Source organism: Meleagris gallopavo, chromosome 1, assembly GCF_000146605.3.
Source record: "Meleagris gallopavo isolate NT-WF06-2002-E0010 breed Aviagen turkey brand Nicholas breeding stock chromosome 1, Turkey_5.1, whole genome shotgun sequence".
In the NCBI taxonomy this organism is placed as follows: Eukaryota; Metazoa; Chordata; class Aves; order Galliformes; family Phasianidae; genus Meleagris; species Meleagris gallopavo.
The window spans coordinates 124842494-124861138 of NC_015011.2; the positions used below are offsets into that span (position 1 = coordinate 124842494).

The 18645-nt window shown below is 37.3% G+C and overlaps 1 protein-coding gene across 1 annotated transcript in view; it reads left to right on the forward strand.

Moving 5' to 3' along the window:
• Positions 1-18645, forward strand: part of LOC100550272 (P protein) — an 85461-nt gene that overhangs the window by 41891 nt on the left and 24925 nt on the right. The window contains exons 4-6 of the mRNA XM_031557309.1: positions 3777-3924; positions 5665-5722; positions 7052-7160. Coding sequence (XP_031413169.1) covers positions 3777-3924; positions 5665-5722; positions 7052-7160 — 315 coding nt within the window. The remainder of the gene's footprint in view (positions 1-3776; positions 3925-5664; positions 5723-7051; positions 7161-18645) is intronic.

An 18645-nucleotide genomic window follows, 5' to 3' on the forward strand; every position in this document is an offset into this window, starting at 1 on the left:
ATTAATTACACTCAGTTTGGAGGATGTCTTCTTTGTTATTGGCAGTCAGGTGGGAGGGAATGTGTGATTAAGTGAAAATCAGTCTGACTATTAGTTGGTGCAATGCAGAAAGAATACACATTTTGATGAAACAGTGTGCTTTCTAATATGCAGAAAATATTATATATTTCACAGCTCAGGTCTGTAGTGGATATTTCATTAAATTCAACCAGTCCAGGGCTTCAAGTCTGTACTTTCCATGGTGAAATATGCTAAATGACAAAACCAGAATAGATTGGCAGCATAGGGATTGCAATTTTGCTTATCCTTTTGAATAAAATCCCTCAAAATATTCTGGCATAGTATGACCATCACATCCCATCTGCTGAGTGGATGGGATTTACAGAGATGTGGAAATGTGATGCAAGGCTTTTGCACTCAGTAGCAGCCAAATGCTGCCCTTGTGCTGCCTTAGTCTTAGTTTCAAAGTGGTTGATAAGACCCTGCAGTTGTATTACACCATCATGTCTAACACAATATGTCATAAAAGGTCGGAAGCTCCCCAACTATATGAGTTTCTACTTAAACAGTTTTGCAGATCCAAGATGGAGGGCTAAATAAAAGCATAGTTTTTTGAAAAGGTTCATTGCTCAGTGACCTCAAGGATTTTACATTGTATTTCATTCAAAACAAAAACTACTGCTAATACGTATGTATCACCTGTTGCCATAAAAGGCTATTACAATAAAAGTGTTCCTGAAACTGAAATAGGAGAAACTTTCTGTGGGATGACCTAGAAAACCTCTTTAGAGGTAATTACTGTAATAGGGTCAACACTGTAAAAAAAAAAAGTGTATCAACTGTGCTGATTTTCAAAGGTCGTGTTGCTCTGAAGTAAATTTCACTGCAGGTCAGATGTTCACATCCTTGGGATGTTTAGAAAACTAATGTCTGAGCAAGCAAGCATGCACTTGCTGCACACAAAGGCAAGATCAAAGCCACATGAAAACACACACATTTTTTAACACAGACGAGAAAGTATTAGCTCGACCTTGCTGAAACTGGAGATTAACCCCACAGCACTTCAGACCAGGTGCAGGAGTGTGAAACCCCAGTCATTCTGCTCTGTTTTTGTTTGTGGCACAGATACATGTGATGCTAGGCATCCCTTTTCAAATGAGTAGAGATAAAGATTCTCTGTATGAAAATACCCAGTGGGGATCTGCATATAGTTGAAGGATGAAAACGTCAACTTTCTTCCATTAGCAAAATCCTTGGGTCACGTTTCACTTGAAAAGGACGAAGGAAATGTTACAGCATGATAAACATACATCATCATGATCAGAAACAGAGAGAGACTTTTTACAAGGGTATGCAGTAATAGGTCGAGCGATAACGGTTTTAACCTGGAAGAGAGGAGATTTAGATTAGACGTTAGGAGAAAATTCTTCAGTCAGAGGGCAGTGAAGCACTGGCACAGCTGCCCAGAGAAGCTGTGGTGCCCCATCCCTGGAGGTGCTCAAGGCCGGGTTGGAGGCCCTGGGCAGCCTGAGCTGGTGGGGGACAGCCCTGCCCATGGCAGGGGGCAGGTAAAGGGTTGGAACTCAAAGGTCTTTAAGGTCACTTTCAACCCAAACTATTCTGTGATTCCATAACCAGAAAAGGTGTTGCAGAATGTCAAACTGGATAATTACTCTTTGTGCATGTTTGCCAGAGGAAAAGATAAAACCACACTCTTTCTCTTGAACTGATGATCAGAAACAGGTTCAAAGCCACAGTCCATTCGACTTGAAAATTGTAAGAACAGAAGGGAAAGGACCATTTAGCTGTTGAGGATATTTTCTCCCTTTTATCTGCTTGAATTACATACAGAAGATTCTATCTTATCCAATCCAGGGTAGCATGTGGGGTAGTACAGTATTTCTTTCACCATGAAGGGTTCAGGAAATCTTTTCAATTAAAAACAGTTTTTTTCTAGTGGAGTTGCACAGGAGATTGTGCTAGAAAGCCATGTTCCAGCATTTCTCCATTTAGACGTGCCTGTCTGTAGGAAAGAGCAGTTGATATTTTGCCACTTGCTTCTGTCAGAAATAGCTATTTAAAGTGTTTACAAATTCAGAGACTTAAAATTTACTCTTGAATTTTATTAAAGAATAATTTCCACCATTTCTGAGGTTTCAAATAGGTTTTTTGCACAGTTCACATTCAGCTTAATTCTCAAAAAGGATTTTTTTTTTTTTTTCTTGGAGCAGATAGGTTGTGGATTATAGCTCTATCACTTTCTTGTTTATGTCCTGAAAGGGAATAGAAAATCACTGCTGATTTATTTGTGGATGTCACAAGCTGTTGCTGAAAATGTAAATGATGTCCGGGACAGGGTGTCTGCACAATCTCATATGGATAAGCAGGACGTATCCATGTTTGAATATGAAGTAGCATCAGTTTATGCTCCTGACAAGAATCACCAAATAAATTACAAAGGAAAATTGTAGATCTTGTAGCTCTGATACCTATGGTTTAAGTATTAATCCTTTTTTTTATAAGAAATGTTTTAAATGAACACAGGTTGTTTAATTATCTGGAACAGTCATTTAGCTTTACATAATGAGTTTACAATTTCAGCCTTGAGTTGTAAAGCCAAGGCAAAGAATACCATTTTGTTGGCTTGCAAGCTGTGTGCTCATCTGTGGATGTGAACTGTACAAAATCTTAGTCAGCTTCTCAGGAAGGTTATGATGGCACTGAACATCCTTACTTTTTTCCTTCAAATGTTTGAGTTCTGTCACATCTACTTTCCTCTCATGGTTAATTATTACATGATATGCTCTGTATTATCACTATAAATACTTGGTAACAAAGGTGGAGAGCATATTAAACACATTTAGTGCTCATTCTGTTATTAAATACCATGAACAACTGGGGATTTGCAATAGTGAATATTAATATCACTGCCTACATCAAAATGTATTTAAATATTTCTCATTATTTACTCTATTTTTTTATAAATAATGCTTACAGATCGTATTGTGATACAAGTACTTCCACATCAATTTCTTGAGATAAGCGTAATTTGCATGCTAAATATGGATCTTAAGATATAAAGCCATGAATTCTTGACTTTTTTTCTTCAGTGATATGAAATTTGAGGGGAAAGAAATAAAAAGAAGTTGTGAAAGTGTCCTATTAGTTAATTTGGAAGTATATGTTCAGATAGTTTCTGAATGAATAATCAGCTTTCATATCCTTAGGAATCTCCTATAAAATTCAAAGGATATTTTTTGGCATGACCATTCTAACATCTGTTGATTCTTCAAGACCTTGATAGTACTCAAAAAATAAATCAAAACATGCTCAAACAACACTCTGGAGACTGATCTGAAGTATTAATCAGTCTGTTTAAACTTACATGGGATCAGATATCACTCAGGTCTTCATTTTAGCAGTACACTAATGTGTGTTGGCAAGTTATGATCTGATGAAAAGCAAATATGCTACGATTTTAGCAGTAAAGACTGTGGTTGTCTTAAGCAAATATTTGAAGACAGTACCTTATACTAATTGAGAAATGAATTTCAGATCACTTTAGTTAAAAAATTGAAATGTTTCTATTAATTTTTCATTCCCTTCAGCTCTGAAAAATAAGTGGTAAAAAGAACTCTGAAACTGGCAAACTCTTTGGAAACCAGTCTGATCATTTTAACAGCTTTCAGTCTAGGACACATTACACATACTTCGTGGATCTTTGGTTTCATGCCTACTATATCTGCTATAAGATAAACTATCTTGCTTTGTTTTAGAACTGAAACATGAGATCTATGTTTGGAGGTTGACTGCTCAGCGCATTAACCCTGCCAGCAGGGAAGAAACTGCCGTGAAATGCCTCTTGATGCAGAAGGTGCTGACTCTGGAGATGCTCCTGAGGAAGAAGCTCAGGACATTCCACAGGTGAGTGCTGCTGGCATGTGTCACCTCCCTTCCTTCCATTCTTGGCAGGATGAGCTGCAGGCACAGGCAGTTTGTTGGACTGACATGGAGCTCCTGCTCATCCCAGTCTACAGTTGGAATAATATTCTAGTTTTGCTACTGTCTTCACTGACATGAGACCTACATTCTCAGCTGATTCTTGATTACAGAATCACAGAATGGCCAGGGTTGGAAGGGACCTCAAGGATCATGAAGCTCCAACCCCCCTGCCACAGGCAGGGCTGCCAACCTCCCCATTTAATATTAGACCAGGCTGCCCAGGGCCCCATCCAAGCTGGCCTTGAACACCTCTAGGGATGGGGCATCCACAACCTCTATGGGCAGCCTGTTCCATCACCTCACCACTCACTCAGTAAAGAACTTTCCCCTGACATCCAACCTAAATCTTCCCTCCCTCAGTTTAAAACCACTTCCTCTTGTCCTGCCATTATCTACCCTTTCAAAGAGTTGAAAGAGTTGAGCAGATACGAAGAACCACAGAAGCTCAGCTTCAGTGATACACCAAGTACTTTAGGACAAAAGTGTAAGGTCTGGAAAATGTATTGTGAATAAACGAAAATTTAATGGCCCAGAAATTTCAGGTGGCTTTTGTTTTAAAAGATCACAAATAAATCATTAGGCTTTTTCCTGCAATAATAGCTTCAATGTAGTAAAATGTTTTCCCTGATGAAAAATTCAAATGTTCTTCAGTGAACTACTGAATTTTCAAAACAGCGATTTACTTTTTAAAGTAATCAAATCTTCAGTGGTTACGTGAGAATATTCATAATTAAGATATGTATAGAATAGGAGAAGTTTTTATAAACTAAGACTAACAAAATATTAACTTTATTTTGCTTAGGTTCCAGCAAAAGCAGCTGTTAATGCAGGAAATTTGATGTTTGAGAATAGCAGTATAAGTACTCTGATAGTGAATTGTCTTATTTTCACAAATAAACATCTTAATTCAATAAATAATGCAAGCATAAACTGTTCCAGTAATAAGATAATTTTTCCTTATAATTTTTTCCTGATATGGTGCACTTTAAATAGAGTGACATAAAAAGTCTTTTTAAAAGATTGCGACATTATTAGTGTTCACAACACTTTAAAGAAAAGAATTCTGAAGTATATACAGAAATTGTATGTTCAGTTTTGAAAAAGAGGATTCCTTTAGCACAAGTACACTGACAGTGTTGTAGAAATTCATTAACATTAACAACAGAGCTCCTGAACTGCAAACCCCAAGGCTTTTTTTGCTGCAGGGCTGGCTATGCTGATAACAGAAAGAAGTAACTTACTCAGATCTTAAAACTTCATTATAAAATGCAAATGTAACACGTGTTCTGACTTGCTGGTGTTAGCATATGACCCTTGCTTTATCACAGAATGGCGCACATTACCTCCTGAAACTACGAATGGAACATATAGCCAGCTCCGATATCCAGGTTCATACTCTGGATGCTTGCTCTTTCCACGCCTGTGGCAATCTTCATGAACCAAACTATGTACTGGTGGTGTGTATTAGGAAAGTGGGGTCTTAAGTGAATTGTCATGGGAATTTTGCTACTGAATGTAAGGCAACCGTGGTTCCTCTCTAGTATGAGTTACTCCTTAAAGGGGAAAGAGTGATCTGGATATGATGAGAGGGATTTATTCCAATACTGTTTGGCAGGGCTCTCATTTCATTCTGGAAAAAAAGCAGGTGTCATTTTCTTTCAGGCAAATTTCACAGGAAGATAAAAACTGGGAAACAAATATTCAGGAACTCCAGAAAAAAGTAAGTAGATGGCAGTTCTTCTCAGTGTAAGTGTAAGTAGACCTATGCCTTTTTATGAGGAAAATCCCTTGAATCCAGTGAAAATTTAGTAAGTCTCAAGGTAGAAGAAAAGCTGGCAGGCAGACTGGCTGGCTTCTCAGCAGGATGGATGTACTGAACTACATTGTATGAGTTAGATTTTATATGTGTTCTTTAGAAAAGAGTTGTTTAAAGGATCAATAAATGATTCAGCAGTGTTCTCTTAAAATTTTAATCCACCATGGCCAGAAAGTCTCAGAAGGTGTCAATAGGTTGTTTATAACCACAGTGCATGATGACAGAGTAATACCAACTCTAATTTACTACACTATCTGTAACACATCTGCTATGTTATTTAAGTAGGGATAAACCACTTGCATAAATCCTGTTTTCTTTGCTGTGCACATATTAACACTGCCTAAATCTTTACGCTGAAGCTGAACCTGACAGGATGTATACCCTACGGTAGGATTAATTTCATCTTCATTAGTCTAATCATCACATCCTTTCCACATTGCTGGCACTAATGAGTACAGGTCTGTAATTGGGAGCTCAAATCCTTGGCTGGGACCTCTCAGTCCTATGTGTCATACCAAAACCGAACAAAACCAACTGGATTTTCTGTTTGGTTTTAGACCTTTTCCAAAGCATTGTATAAATGATGAACTTTTAAAAGAAGTGAGATTTGATTATACTTTGGTAGAGTTCTAACTGTGTGGAAAAGATTGGAAATCTTTTAATCTATCTCAGACTGAGATAGAGGGATTCCCTGGGTTGCTGGTGAAGGTGACTTCAGAGCAGAGAAGCAACAGCTGTGGAAAGAATTTAGGTATGAGAATGAGAGCATGAGGAGCTGGTCTGTGGTACAGGAGCTCCATAAAGATTAGGGGCATGGTATGTCTTTGAAAGCTGTACGTGATGTATGAAGAATCTGGCCTTTAGGTTAGGTTAGGTTATAGGTTTTCAGAGTATAATTGCAATAAAGGGTGATTTTGTCCAAATTCGGGAAACTGCAGAGCACCTGAAGTTCCCTCTGTAGTAAAAATTGCCTTTCAACTATACTTCCACAACTATGTTTTATCTCCTGTCTTCATGTTGGGTCTCTCTTACTGCATGATCATGTTTTCTATAGGTAAACATGAAATATTTCAATTTAAATATTTATGTATTTTATGCTGAAGAATATACAATACAGGAACAGCTTTTTCTATTTCACACGGTTGTTTGTTTGTTTGTTTGTTTTTTTAACTATGTGCACAATAAATTGTTCCTTCTTTAACACAATTATCCAATTCTTTTCCCCCTCTACAGCACAAAATAACAGACAAAATCCTTCTCGTCAAATGCCTTACTGTGCTGGGATGTGTTATTCTCATGTTTTTTCTCAACTCATTTGTTTCAGGTGTCTACTTAGATCTTGGTAAGTTTCACAGTTTTATTCTATTTAATTAAAAAAAAAAAATCAAACAAAAAACCCCAGCTAACTAAACTGTAACATTTTTCTGAATCTATTCAGAAAACTCATGTTTTTGTAAGTCCCTGACCTTACAATTTCACCAGGTTAATCAGAATAGCAGTTTCTCAGAACAGGTTTTTGAAATGCAGTTACATCTCAGTCACACCAGGAGGAATAGCAGGTAGAGCTCTTAACTTCATTTTTTTCTGACTTCCCAATATTAACTAGATGGATAAACATTACAGAATGAGCAAATTTGACCTTACCGTGATTTCACTGTAGGCTTGAATAAATGACCAAGATTCATTATGGAGATCAGAAAGTAATTACTCTGTGTAAGAACATTTAAGTAGTCTGGCATGATTTCATAAGTATAGATAGCTCTTTGTATAACTTCAAGTTACCATTATGGTATCATCAAAATAAATCATTTCCCAAAATAAAACCAAGAAGACACTGCATATGGTTGAAATAAAAATAACTACGTTCTGTGCCCAGACCTGTCTGTGCAGGTTTTTATACAGTTATGTGTCTAAATCCCTATAGGGGCATTCTTGAAATGTCCCAAAAATAGAACAAAATTAAAACTCACGTTTAACTGAAGAGCATTTGTAAAACCTGCCTGTAACATGAAAAGTTAATGATATTTTTTTTTTGGCTGTGGAGTGTTTGGAAGTTATGGAATTTCAAATGTATGTTTTCTCTTGTCATCCCTTCATTCTGTACGTCCAGTGACAAAAAGATGCAACAGATTTAAGGATGAATAACTCATAAAGAATAAGTCATTGGCTGAATTATAATGCACATTTTGGTTATGCACAATATAGAACTAATTCTAACTGCAGAGTGGTGATCAGGTTGGAAACAACACCTTCCACCCCTGTTGCTACTACTTCAGCTATATTAACTGGCTCAGTAAGCTACCAGTAGCCAAAGGTGGCTCTTCTATCTGCTTGGACCTAGGGAAACACCTGTGTTGATGTTACTGGCATCAGTAGGGGGATGTGAGCTACTGTGTCTGGAGCAATGTGTTTTTAAATAAGTACAGCTATGCTGTTAAACACATTTGTTCCAAGGACTGAGCTACTGCCCTCGGACCTAGGCTGCAGGATGTCTGTGTCCCTGCTGCTCAGACCTCATCTCTGCAGAGCAGTCTGGCACAGCAACTGGCCCTGTGCTTCCTTGTGACATTATAAATAGTTTTGTGTGCGTGGGATTATTAAGTTGTCAGTTCACTTCGAGGGCAGTTTTGTAGCCTAATAAAATAGTTCTAAGTTCATAATACTGAGGACATATGGTGTACTACCCTGTATTTGTTATGGGGTTTCAGTGCATAAACTTGTCTGAGTAAATGTTGCAGTAACTGCACAGAGCAGAGACCTAAACGTGACTCACCCTTGTTTCTGTTTGAGTGTGATTCCTGAAACAAATTGCCTGCAAGGTGAAGATGAAACAAGCTGGGTCAATCCAAGACAGGGGTCTGAGTTCGAAGCAATACTTACACAAGGGGGATTCTGGGACTCTGGGACCTCACTATGGACTTGGGCTATGAAATTTCCTGACAGTGCTTCTGTGCAGCAGAAATGTGGTGCCCTGGAACAATATGAGCTTAGGAGAGGGGACATTGCTTCAGCCAGCGGCACCAGTGACACTGCTATGGTGGCAGCTTTCCTCTTCCAGAGTATTTGCTGTGATAGAAATGGATAATTCAGTAAAGAATACTGGTTGTTCAGAAGTTAAAAGGTATGCTGATGCATTATAGCCACAAAAGTGCAGTGTTATTATGGCATAGGAAGAAACAGAAATTGAAGACACTTGCATTTGAAGTCACTGTGGCTAAGAGCATAACTGAAGAGTTCCCCCCAGCAATTTAAGAAATCAATTTTCACTCTTACTTTTCTGCCTTAGATAAGTGAGCACTGAACCATATAAGATTTTCTGAATAAACCCAAAATCTAAGTGTTTTTGAAAACCCACATGCAGTCAGTAAAGACCACATTGCATTGATTGCATGTGCTACTAGTAAGATATTCTTTCAAGATTGTTAGGTAATTGGAGTACTAGAAGAAATCTAGTAACTGAAAGTGTTTTTTTGTTCTACTTCAGGTCAGTAAAATAAATGCAAGATAGTGACATAGTTGGCTGTGCAGGTTTTTGTAATTCACTACCCAATCTTCTGCTGCAGTCTTGAAAGTAAACATGGGCTGTATGTGTTATTTAGATTCTCTCTGTTCTGTTTTCATAGTAAATCCATCAGTTTAGTAAATAAATGTTATTAAATCATATACATAATTCTATTAACACTTAATGGAACCTGCAGACTTCTACTGAGATCTCACTCATGACTCCTGAATTCCATGGTCTTGATGCTTGCTGTCACTTACTTGTCATTACTGAAGTAGTACTGCTGTGAGTTGCTATGGATTTTGGTCCTCCAGTGGATGGAAACAAATTTCCTAAAATACAGCACATCTTGTACTCTGGTGGTTTGGTTATATTTGTTCAGTAAGTTTTTGCATAAAAATGAAAGTAGATTGTAATTCAGTGTTTAATTTCCTACTAGAATAATGTTTTATACAGAGGCTTAAGTGTTAGAAATCTAATAACTTTTAATTGCATTTGGTAGAGTGAATTAGAAAGAATATAGAATTCTTTATCAGTCCCCAGCCTTCATACAATTTTTCCATTATGAACTTGGAATCATTGAAATAATTTGAGGGAATTGACATTTTAATTTAACTAATAAATTTACATACTTAACTGTCTTAAAATGCAGAACACTTTCCTATTCGGTTTTCTTGTACCTGTTCATCTGTAGCCTAATTCTATGAAATGCCTATGTTAATGAAAAGCTAATAATGAGACTTCAAACAAACAGATATGACAAACTTCAGACTTGTAGAGTGCTTTCATTCAGCCACTATAGGATATTACGTTATTGATAAAGCATTGATAAAGCATCTGAGGAATCTTGCTTCCTTCTGCCTCTGGATTCTCTCCTCTCAGGGTCACGCCAGTCACTGCTGAGTCAGGGAAAAGTCCTCTCCTGCTTTTAGAGAGCTGCAACAGAAGATTTTGTTTTCTTCTTTAAGAAAGAAGGTGTAAACTCAAGAGCAAACAAATCAGATATTGATGGTTTCAGTATAGAGATACTGTTATTGACTCAGCTGCAGACTGTTGGGAAGTCTCACTAGGAGAAATATAACTGTATGTTTGCCTAATTTGTACAACTTGTATCTTACATTGTTGAAACATTTAAAATCTGTGACTGAAATAGTGGAAAAGGAGGGAAATCATTGTTTTCATTTAAACTGACTGGTTTTTGTTTGGAAGGCCACGTTTTGCAGAGCCCTTTTTGATTTTATGTGCATTCAAAAAGAAATGTTTTCAATCTCTATAGATACAAAAGACTCTGGTTGTCTTGTCACTCCTTTGGATGCCAGCCGTTGTATTTTCTGACTAATTTCTGTAATGTACTGAAAAGTTGTTGAAATTTGCAGGCGCTGAGTGAGTGGAGCAAAGCCCTCTGTAGCCCTAAAAAGCTTCTTAAACTTGCTTAAATTTGCTGTTGAATCACTGACTGTCAGAAGTTCTGCACCAATATGTACTTGGCTTACAACCACGAAATCAGGTTTTCCGCTACTGCGTCCTGCTGGGATTTTAACAACTCCCTCCATTTTCTTTTCTGCAACATTTTGAATAAGTGGTACAAGGACTTTGCTGTAAAAGTGACTCTTCCTTAACAACTTTGAGATAGATTGCCTGTACATGTTAGAGTTAGCCATTCTCTAACCAATACCAGAAGCCTTAAGCTTAGCGATCTTTCTATGAGCTAAAAAACAAACAAACAAAAAACTATACCTAATATTGCACAAGTGAAAAAAATGTAGTCTGCATATTTTTCTTCAGAATGTGCAACACAGATGCCTAAGGAAAACTCTAAGAGCTTTGAACTGTTCTTCAAACTGTTATTCTGGAACATTTTTCTGTACTAGAGGTGGTAAACAAATAAAACCATCTTATCCTACTATCGTATATGGTAATGGAGTTATATAAATCTACCACTGCTTACAAACAATGAAATCATATAGACAAAAGGAAACAAACTAGATTATGAAACTGTGTTTGTACCCATAGAAAGAAAACAATGTGCTTATATTTTGGAAATGATTGCTTTCAGGTGAATATATGTAATCCTTGTGAAATGTCCATTATGGAACTATTCTTCTTATTGAAATTTTTGGGATAAAAAAAATCAAAAAGTGGATCAGTTTGATAAGCCAGTGTATAATTTATTGCTGAAGAACACCAGAAATCCTGGTGAGACATATAGCTATTAAGCTATAAAAAGTAGTGAATAGCATAGATTTAAGAAAGCGTAGACTTAATGCCAAAAGCCACAATGTTAAGTTTAAAACATTTTACACCAGTATATCCTCAGTGTAAAAAGTTGCTCTTTAATTTGTCACTGAATCTAACATTTATCCCCAGGCTATCTACAGGCTGTGATGTTAATCAGTTTTAATTGAGGAAAGCTTATAGGCATGGCCTGACCGCTCAAATGATACTGAATTATCAGCTATTTAACTCTGTTAAACCCAGCATTTTCCCCTGTATATTTGCAAACCTTTCCAATGTGGTTGGATGAATTAAGAAGCTGGATACACAGACTGGGATCCAAGTTTTATGGACCTTTTCTAAACAGCTATAAATATTATCTGAATAATCTGTGGTTGCCTGGAAACTCCTTCACACAGTTCCAGGTACTGTGAGCTAGGTTGTTTTGGTCCTCTAAATAATTGAATTGGGGATGCCTTCTTTGTACACAGCAGTAGGCTCTGCTTTCAGAGTATTGGTGGTGTTGTGATATACATGGTATTGTGGGCAAAATTGAGAACTTATTGTTAGTCTAATTAAAGGTTTTATCCATGGAAGCAAAACACAACATTTATTGTTCATGTGCTTATGACAACACCAGCACATTGAATTACCCAATCAATACAAAAGAAAATCCACTAACGATATAGAATTAAATCTTTTGTAAACAACAAATGATAAAAAATAATTAAAGAAAGAAAGAAAACACACATTCCTTGTATCTACCCTTTGATGCTCTGTATGGTGTAAAGCTTCACAAGGCTGAGTAGAGTGTGATGAATTGTTGATACCTTGAGAAATTTACTTGGAGAAGTATTACAGGGATTTCTTCCTCCTCCTTACTGGGAGGTGTATAATGCTGATGTTGATGGTTTCTTCCTTCTTGTGCTTGAGTCCACTTGAGCTCAATATTATCTTTTCTTTTTTTTTTTTTAACTTTATGCCTTGCAATTTTGTCATATATAGTGTTATATAAATATTACAGACTTGGTCCCTGTCTTTTTTGTTATCTCAGAAATGGGTTATGACTCACATCACAGTTTGCGCTATTAGCAACTGCTGAGTTGTTGATAGTCCCAGGGCAGTTGTTATCATCTTATGCCCTCACCTTCAAGGCTTTTCCTATTACTCCACGTCTGTATTCCTTTACACTGCATTATTAGGTTCAGGTCAAAAGTAGTTCATTGCACACAGCATCTCGCTATTCCTAGCTATGGTAGAATTGGTAACAGTATGCACTAAACCACCCAATTATGCAAAAGTAAGCAAAACAAAAATAAGGTATGTCTTCTGCGTTTTAGTTTTGGATATATTTTGTACCATCTTTTGTATCATTTTATACTGATAGGATAGTTAATTATTTTTCTTTGTTTCTGTCCGTAGTCAGGGATTTGGCTGCCATCCACAGAAATGCATTTTTTTGCTGCAATTACTCATTCTGTGCCCTCATGTCTGTGTAATTTTTTTCTCTCATTATTTTCCATTAATAGTCCACATATGTGAAGCTATGTCACTGCTTTTCATTACTAATGTTTTTTTTTTTTGATCTTGTAATGTTAAACAGAACAACAAACTGTAGCATCTGATTAGAGTATTCAGCCTACTGTAGCAAGATATCTTCAGGCTATAGTTTAGGTACTTCTCTTTGGAAGCCCCTTTCTGGAGATCCTTTCAGATCTTTACAGCTGTACATGTAGGAACTGATCTACTGTACTATTTCCCCCCCCCCAGATGGCATTAACTACAGCCATGAGTGGGGTCTGGCATATTTGACCTCATTTAGTGCTTTTTCTCTATGCTCTTGCTTCATTCCTATATTATTTACCCGTTTTGTCGTGCAGTAGTGTTGGTTTAAGTTGTCTAGTACTTCAACCTAGAGATCAAGAAGAGCTCTGTACATGCCTGACCTGCTCGTCTCTAAATATGTAGCATGGAAATTTGGTTGGAGATCCATATTGTTTTAAAATGAGAGTAGACATAATTGCACATACAAGACTTAGCACATCTTCGATTCACAGTGGTGTTGAAAACAATCCTTGTAAAGTGTATATAAACATGACTTAAAAATAAATGTGACAGTTATTTTGTAGAAATAAAAATGTTGGAGCAGAGCTAAATTGATGCAGTCAGCATTGAGTATAACTCACTTTGGTACAGATCTGAGTTATTGCTCCTTCTCAACATAACACTCTGAAATTACGAGAAATCTTTCTGCAGTCCCTGCAGTTTTAATTTTTTTTTAAATTAAATTACACCCTTTAAAATGCACAGTCATTTTTATGAACATGTAAATAAACATGGAAAATATTCTGTCTGTGCGGTTGTTCATACACCCGATGTGGAAAAAAAACTCTATCACCAAGACTGGGAAAGAGTAACAATTATATCTGCTAGTACACTTTTTGTGATTTAGTTCTTTCTTCCAGAGAGGTTGACCTTCATTTTATCTTGATATTCATATCTTAATTTTTTTTTTGTCTCATAAGAGTCAGTGAGGTTCTGGCAATATAGTGTGTTTGTTTTCATTGACGTTTACTGAGGTAACTGTGATTTTTTTAAAGACTTTTGAATGAGTGCAATATACACAGTTATATTTCAACACATCTCTGTTGATGTAGCACCTAGCTAGAGCTAGTAAGGAGGTTAGTAATGGTTTCTTACTTACAGGATTCCATTTTGGTTGCCATCCTATCTCATTTATGGTATTGTGCTTGAATTCATCAGGAGAATTAACAAAATCCATCCCATCTATTCCCAATGCACAGAGGTTAATTCAGTGATTACAGAGCAGCTATTCCTCTGCCTCCTTGTTTTATGCTATGCTCTTGTTCTTAACTTTGAAATTTCTTTCTATTCATACAGGTTCCTGTTTTGTTTGCCTTCCATAGGGTTATAGTTTCCATCAAGTTCTTTCTCATTCTTTCAATCTTCTTATATTCCTGATGCATTTCCTGATGCAGGTGCAAGCTGTCCTGGACTGTTACTATCATGGTTCTACCACCAAGGAACTGCCTTGTGGTGCTACAAATAGCACAGAACAGCTGGAAACAATTTATATGATGCTAAGCTTATGAAAAGAGATTGCTCAAAAGACAAGCAAGTTGCTTTGTCAGAGAGTAATTCTATTAAAAAAAAAATAAATCAAAGATCAAACAGTGCTAATATCAGTTGGCAATAAACATTGCTTATAAGCACTAAGTATGATTTCAGAATGGACATTTTTGGGGATTTTAAAAAAGTAATTGTAGAAACCTAAACATGGAGTATTTGAGGGTGGTGAGGTGCTGGCACAGACTGCCCAGAGAGGTTGTAGGTATCCTGTCCCTGAAAGTTCAAGGCCAGGTAGGGTTGGACCGTGGGCAATCTGATCTAGTATTTGATGTAGTGGTTGGCAACCCTGCCTGTGGCAGGGGGGTAGAAACTTGATGATGCTTGAGATCCCTTCCAACACAAATCATTCTATGATTCTGTGATTTTAATTCATATTCAGGACTACTGATAATCAATGAGTAGAGTGAGCAGTACTGGAAATATGTCTTTGATTTTGTTGTTTGATGCAAATATTTCTATATCTATGCATAATAGTATAATCAAACATGTCCTTGTACATAACATTACATCTGCACTTTGGTGTATGAAGGACTAACTTAGGTTAATTTGTGAGGGTTTATGGAGGTAACTGTACTTCTGATTAAGCTGATGGGACACATTGTTGGATTTAATTCCTCTTATACTTAATGATATGCCATGGAAGCCATGATTCAAAGGTTAGCACCAAAAGATATAGCTTGATATGGATGTTGTAGGCATGAAGGGTCCCTGTTTCTCACAAAATGGGAAACAGAGAATTGCTAAGATCAGAGAAAAAGAATATCCCATTTTGCGCAATTGCAAAAGTCTGAAGAAAAAAAAAAGGTGTGTCCATCACTTTGTTACCAGGTAGGAGTATTACATTTTCAGCTATCAGAAGCTGATTTTTAAAGATCTCTGCTCATTTCTCACCTATTCTGTATGTGATTTTGAACTCTGTGTATCCTGATTCTTCCTAGCTGCTATTACGTCTCCTAACTCTTTTTGTTTTATCCTTTATTGCTGTTGCAAAGATTGTTCTCTGCCCTCCGTAGCAGGATGGTGCTTACCTGAAGGCTTGCAATTTAGTCTTATCTTTGAGCTAAGCATCCCAGAGTCTTTAATTTCTTTTTCCTCAAAAAACAAGTTTTCAGACTGTCTATCATATTTCTTTGCCCTGGATTTTCTAATGGTTAAGCACAATGCATCTTCCCTGGGTTTACTGGGGATTAAGAGAGCAGAGGCTGCTTCTCAGGATTTGTTATTCATAAACCTGATGCTGTATTTCAGGAGACCATTGGGCTCAGTTGCGACTTTCTGTGTTACTTGTCTACCATGCAGGACTGTTAATATCCAGGTGCTTCCCATGCTGGAGCTGTGCAGTTATACCAACTCCTGCCTAAATGTAAAATCCTGCACCTGTCTAACCTGAGCAGCACTGTTTTTCCCGGGCCAGCGCTGATGTGGCACAGTGTTATTCTGGCTTCAGTTTTCATTGCAAATATCTCAAGAATCACTTGAGTTTCCAGAAGCGTGAATTATAAACGTGCTCTCGGTATTCATGTAGAAAGACATTATTTCAAATTCTGTGCACGTAAAGGGAACGTACAGTACCTGCATGTTCACATTGTTAGGAGGAAACTTATTATACGTTTCAGCTGCTACTAGGCCAGATGAAATCACTTTTACTAAGGAATACAGATTTTTCTTAATGAGCATTTGAAAGGCCTGCAGATTACACAGTATTTTCTTCCTTTCATTTATTTCCCTTTCACCTACCTTCCTCCCACATATTCTGTACTTCTATTTGATAATATTAGATTGTTTTATATTTTCTAGTTCTTCTGCTTGATTATTTCAAAATAGGATTTTTATTTTTATTTAGCAAGATTGCAATTGCATTCTTCTCATCATGAGTTATTTACTGTTCCAAATGTGATTTTCCCTACTGGGTAAAGTGAATGAGAAAAGAAAAGCACTCAAGGTATTTCTGCTGTACCATTTTTCTGGTTTCTGGCAGAAGACACAAGACTGTTTTCTAGGAAGAATGCATTATGATTTTTCAAGGTGCATTTTATAATAAAATATCATTTTATTTTTCTTAAAATAAACAGTGACTGTCTTTAACAGGTGCTGTGTCAGTGCAGAAATGGAATTTAGATTCAGTTTCTCTCTGCATTTTATTTCCAGAACACCAATTGTTGTGAAACAGAGGCACTGAAAGGCAGTAAAAGAAGTAGTTTGTGGAACTATAAATGGGCTTTGTTTTCATTGTAGTAATGAGAAGTTATTCTTATTAAAATTCACTCTTTCTCTTCTACCTGGGCTCTCTCTTGTGGCCCAGTAAGCTAAAAAAAAAGGAACAGTCATGCCAGTCTGTAATGCATCCTGGTACTTTCAGTTCTTTGAAAATGGAGGAATCTTTCAAATTGAATCCAAAACAAATGCAGGGACACTCAAACATATAAAACAATGATATAGAGCAGTCAATCAAGTAGTTACAGCCTACAATGACTACTGTGGCCTTCAGGTATTGGAAGATGTTATTCTTGTCCAGGTGTAAGGATGCTTGAAGTCAAACCATGTCATAAATGCAGATCTTACAGAAACTCCTCCAAAACTCCTTGAGAGACTCCATCCTTCCTCTCTCCTTCTCTTTGTTTCTGTACTGTACTCTTCCTCTGGGAGACGGGTACCTATATCTCCTCTTTGCAGTTACTACAAAGATAGCAAATTCAAAAAAGCCTGTGCATGTAGACTGTGATAAGCTATGTACAGCTCAAACTGGCAGCTGACATCTTCAATTCTCCAGAGATCTCTGCTTGCTGGAGTACTTCAAGAAAAGACACGTTCCTTACCCATCTGTATTCCTCAGGAACAGGCCACTGTTCTCTCACTCTAAGCTGTGTGCATGGAGCTAGTGCATATTGCTAAAGCCCACGGTGCAAGAAAATGCTGACCCTATCAACTTCTAGTGCATTTGTATTTCATTAGCTTTAATGAATAATTATCTCCATATAACATGTTCAAGTTGAGACAGGAAGTTAGAAATAATGCCCATATTTCATCAAAAATTGTTCCAGAACTAGAGAGAAATTCCTGTTCTTTAAACCTTCACTCCCATTTACTAATGATGTCACTTACGTGTGTGCAAAATAGCAGTAAAATTCTTCTGCTGAGCTCCCAGTCTACTTCCTCTTATAGTTTCCCTCTAACAAGAATTTCTGCCGTCTATACTTAAGGAAGAGTTGGGCCCACTGTATTTTACTGGAATTTGGAGGACACCTGAGAGCTGAAATTAGCCAGTGCATGTCCATACTGCTTTCTTTATGTTTAGTGAAAATAGCTATTTAATTTGAATGGACAGATTCATTTTACTTTGGGGAGAGGTAGAAAGTACCAATGACAATTGCAAAAAATGGTGTCAGGAATTTTGGTGGATGAGGGAGAGGCTCCGGATTTAGTCAATCTGGACTTCAATAAAGCCTTCAACTCTGTCTACCACAGTATTCCAGGGAAGCAGGCAGCCCATGTCTTGGACAGGTACACTCTTTGCTAGGTAAAGAACTGGCTGGAGGGCTGGGCCCAGAGAGTGATGGTGAATGGAGTTAGATCCAGCTGGCAACCAGTTACTAGTGGTTTTTCCCAGGGAATCACTGTCTTTGGAGGTGTTCAAGAACTGCACAGATGTGGCACTGAGGGATGTGGTTTAGTGGGCATGATTGGTGGTAAGTGGATGATCGGACTAGATGATCTTAGAAGTCTTTGCCAACCTTCGTGTTTCTATGAATTGACAATTTCCTCCTCACTTTCTTTTGCTATTATGGAGACTCCTATTGTACTCCTGTCCCTGTGATTTGTAACTGATCTTGCAGTCTGCAAATGCCTTTGATATGGATGAGACTATTGAGTACTTTTAAAAGTTTCCTGGAAGAACTTCTGTATGAGCTCTGCCATTGCTACATTTAAGCTATACCCAGGACAAGGTGCACAAAAAATCTGC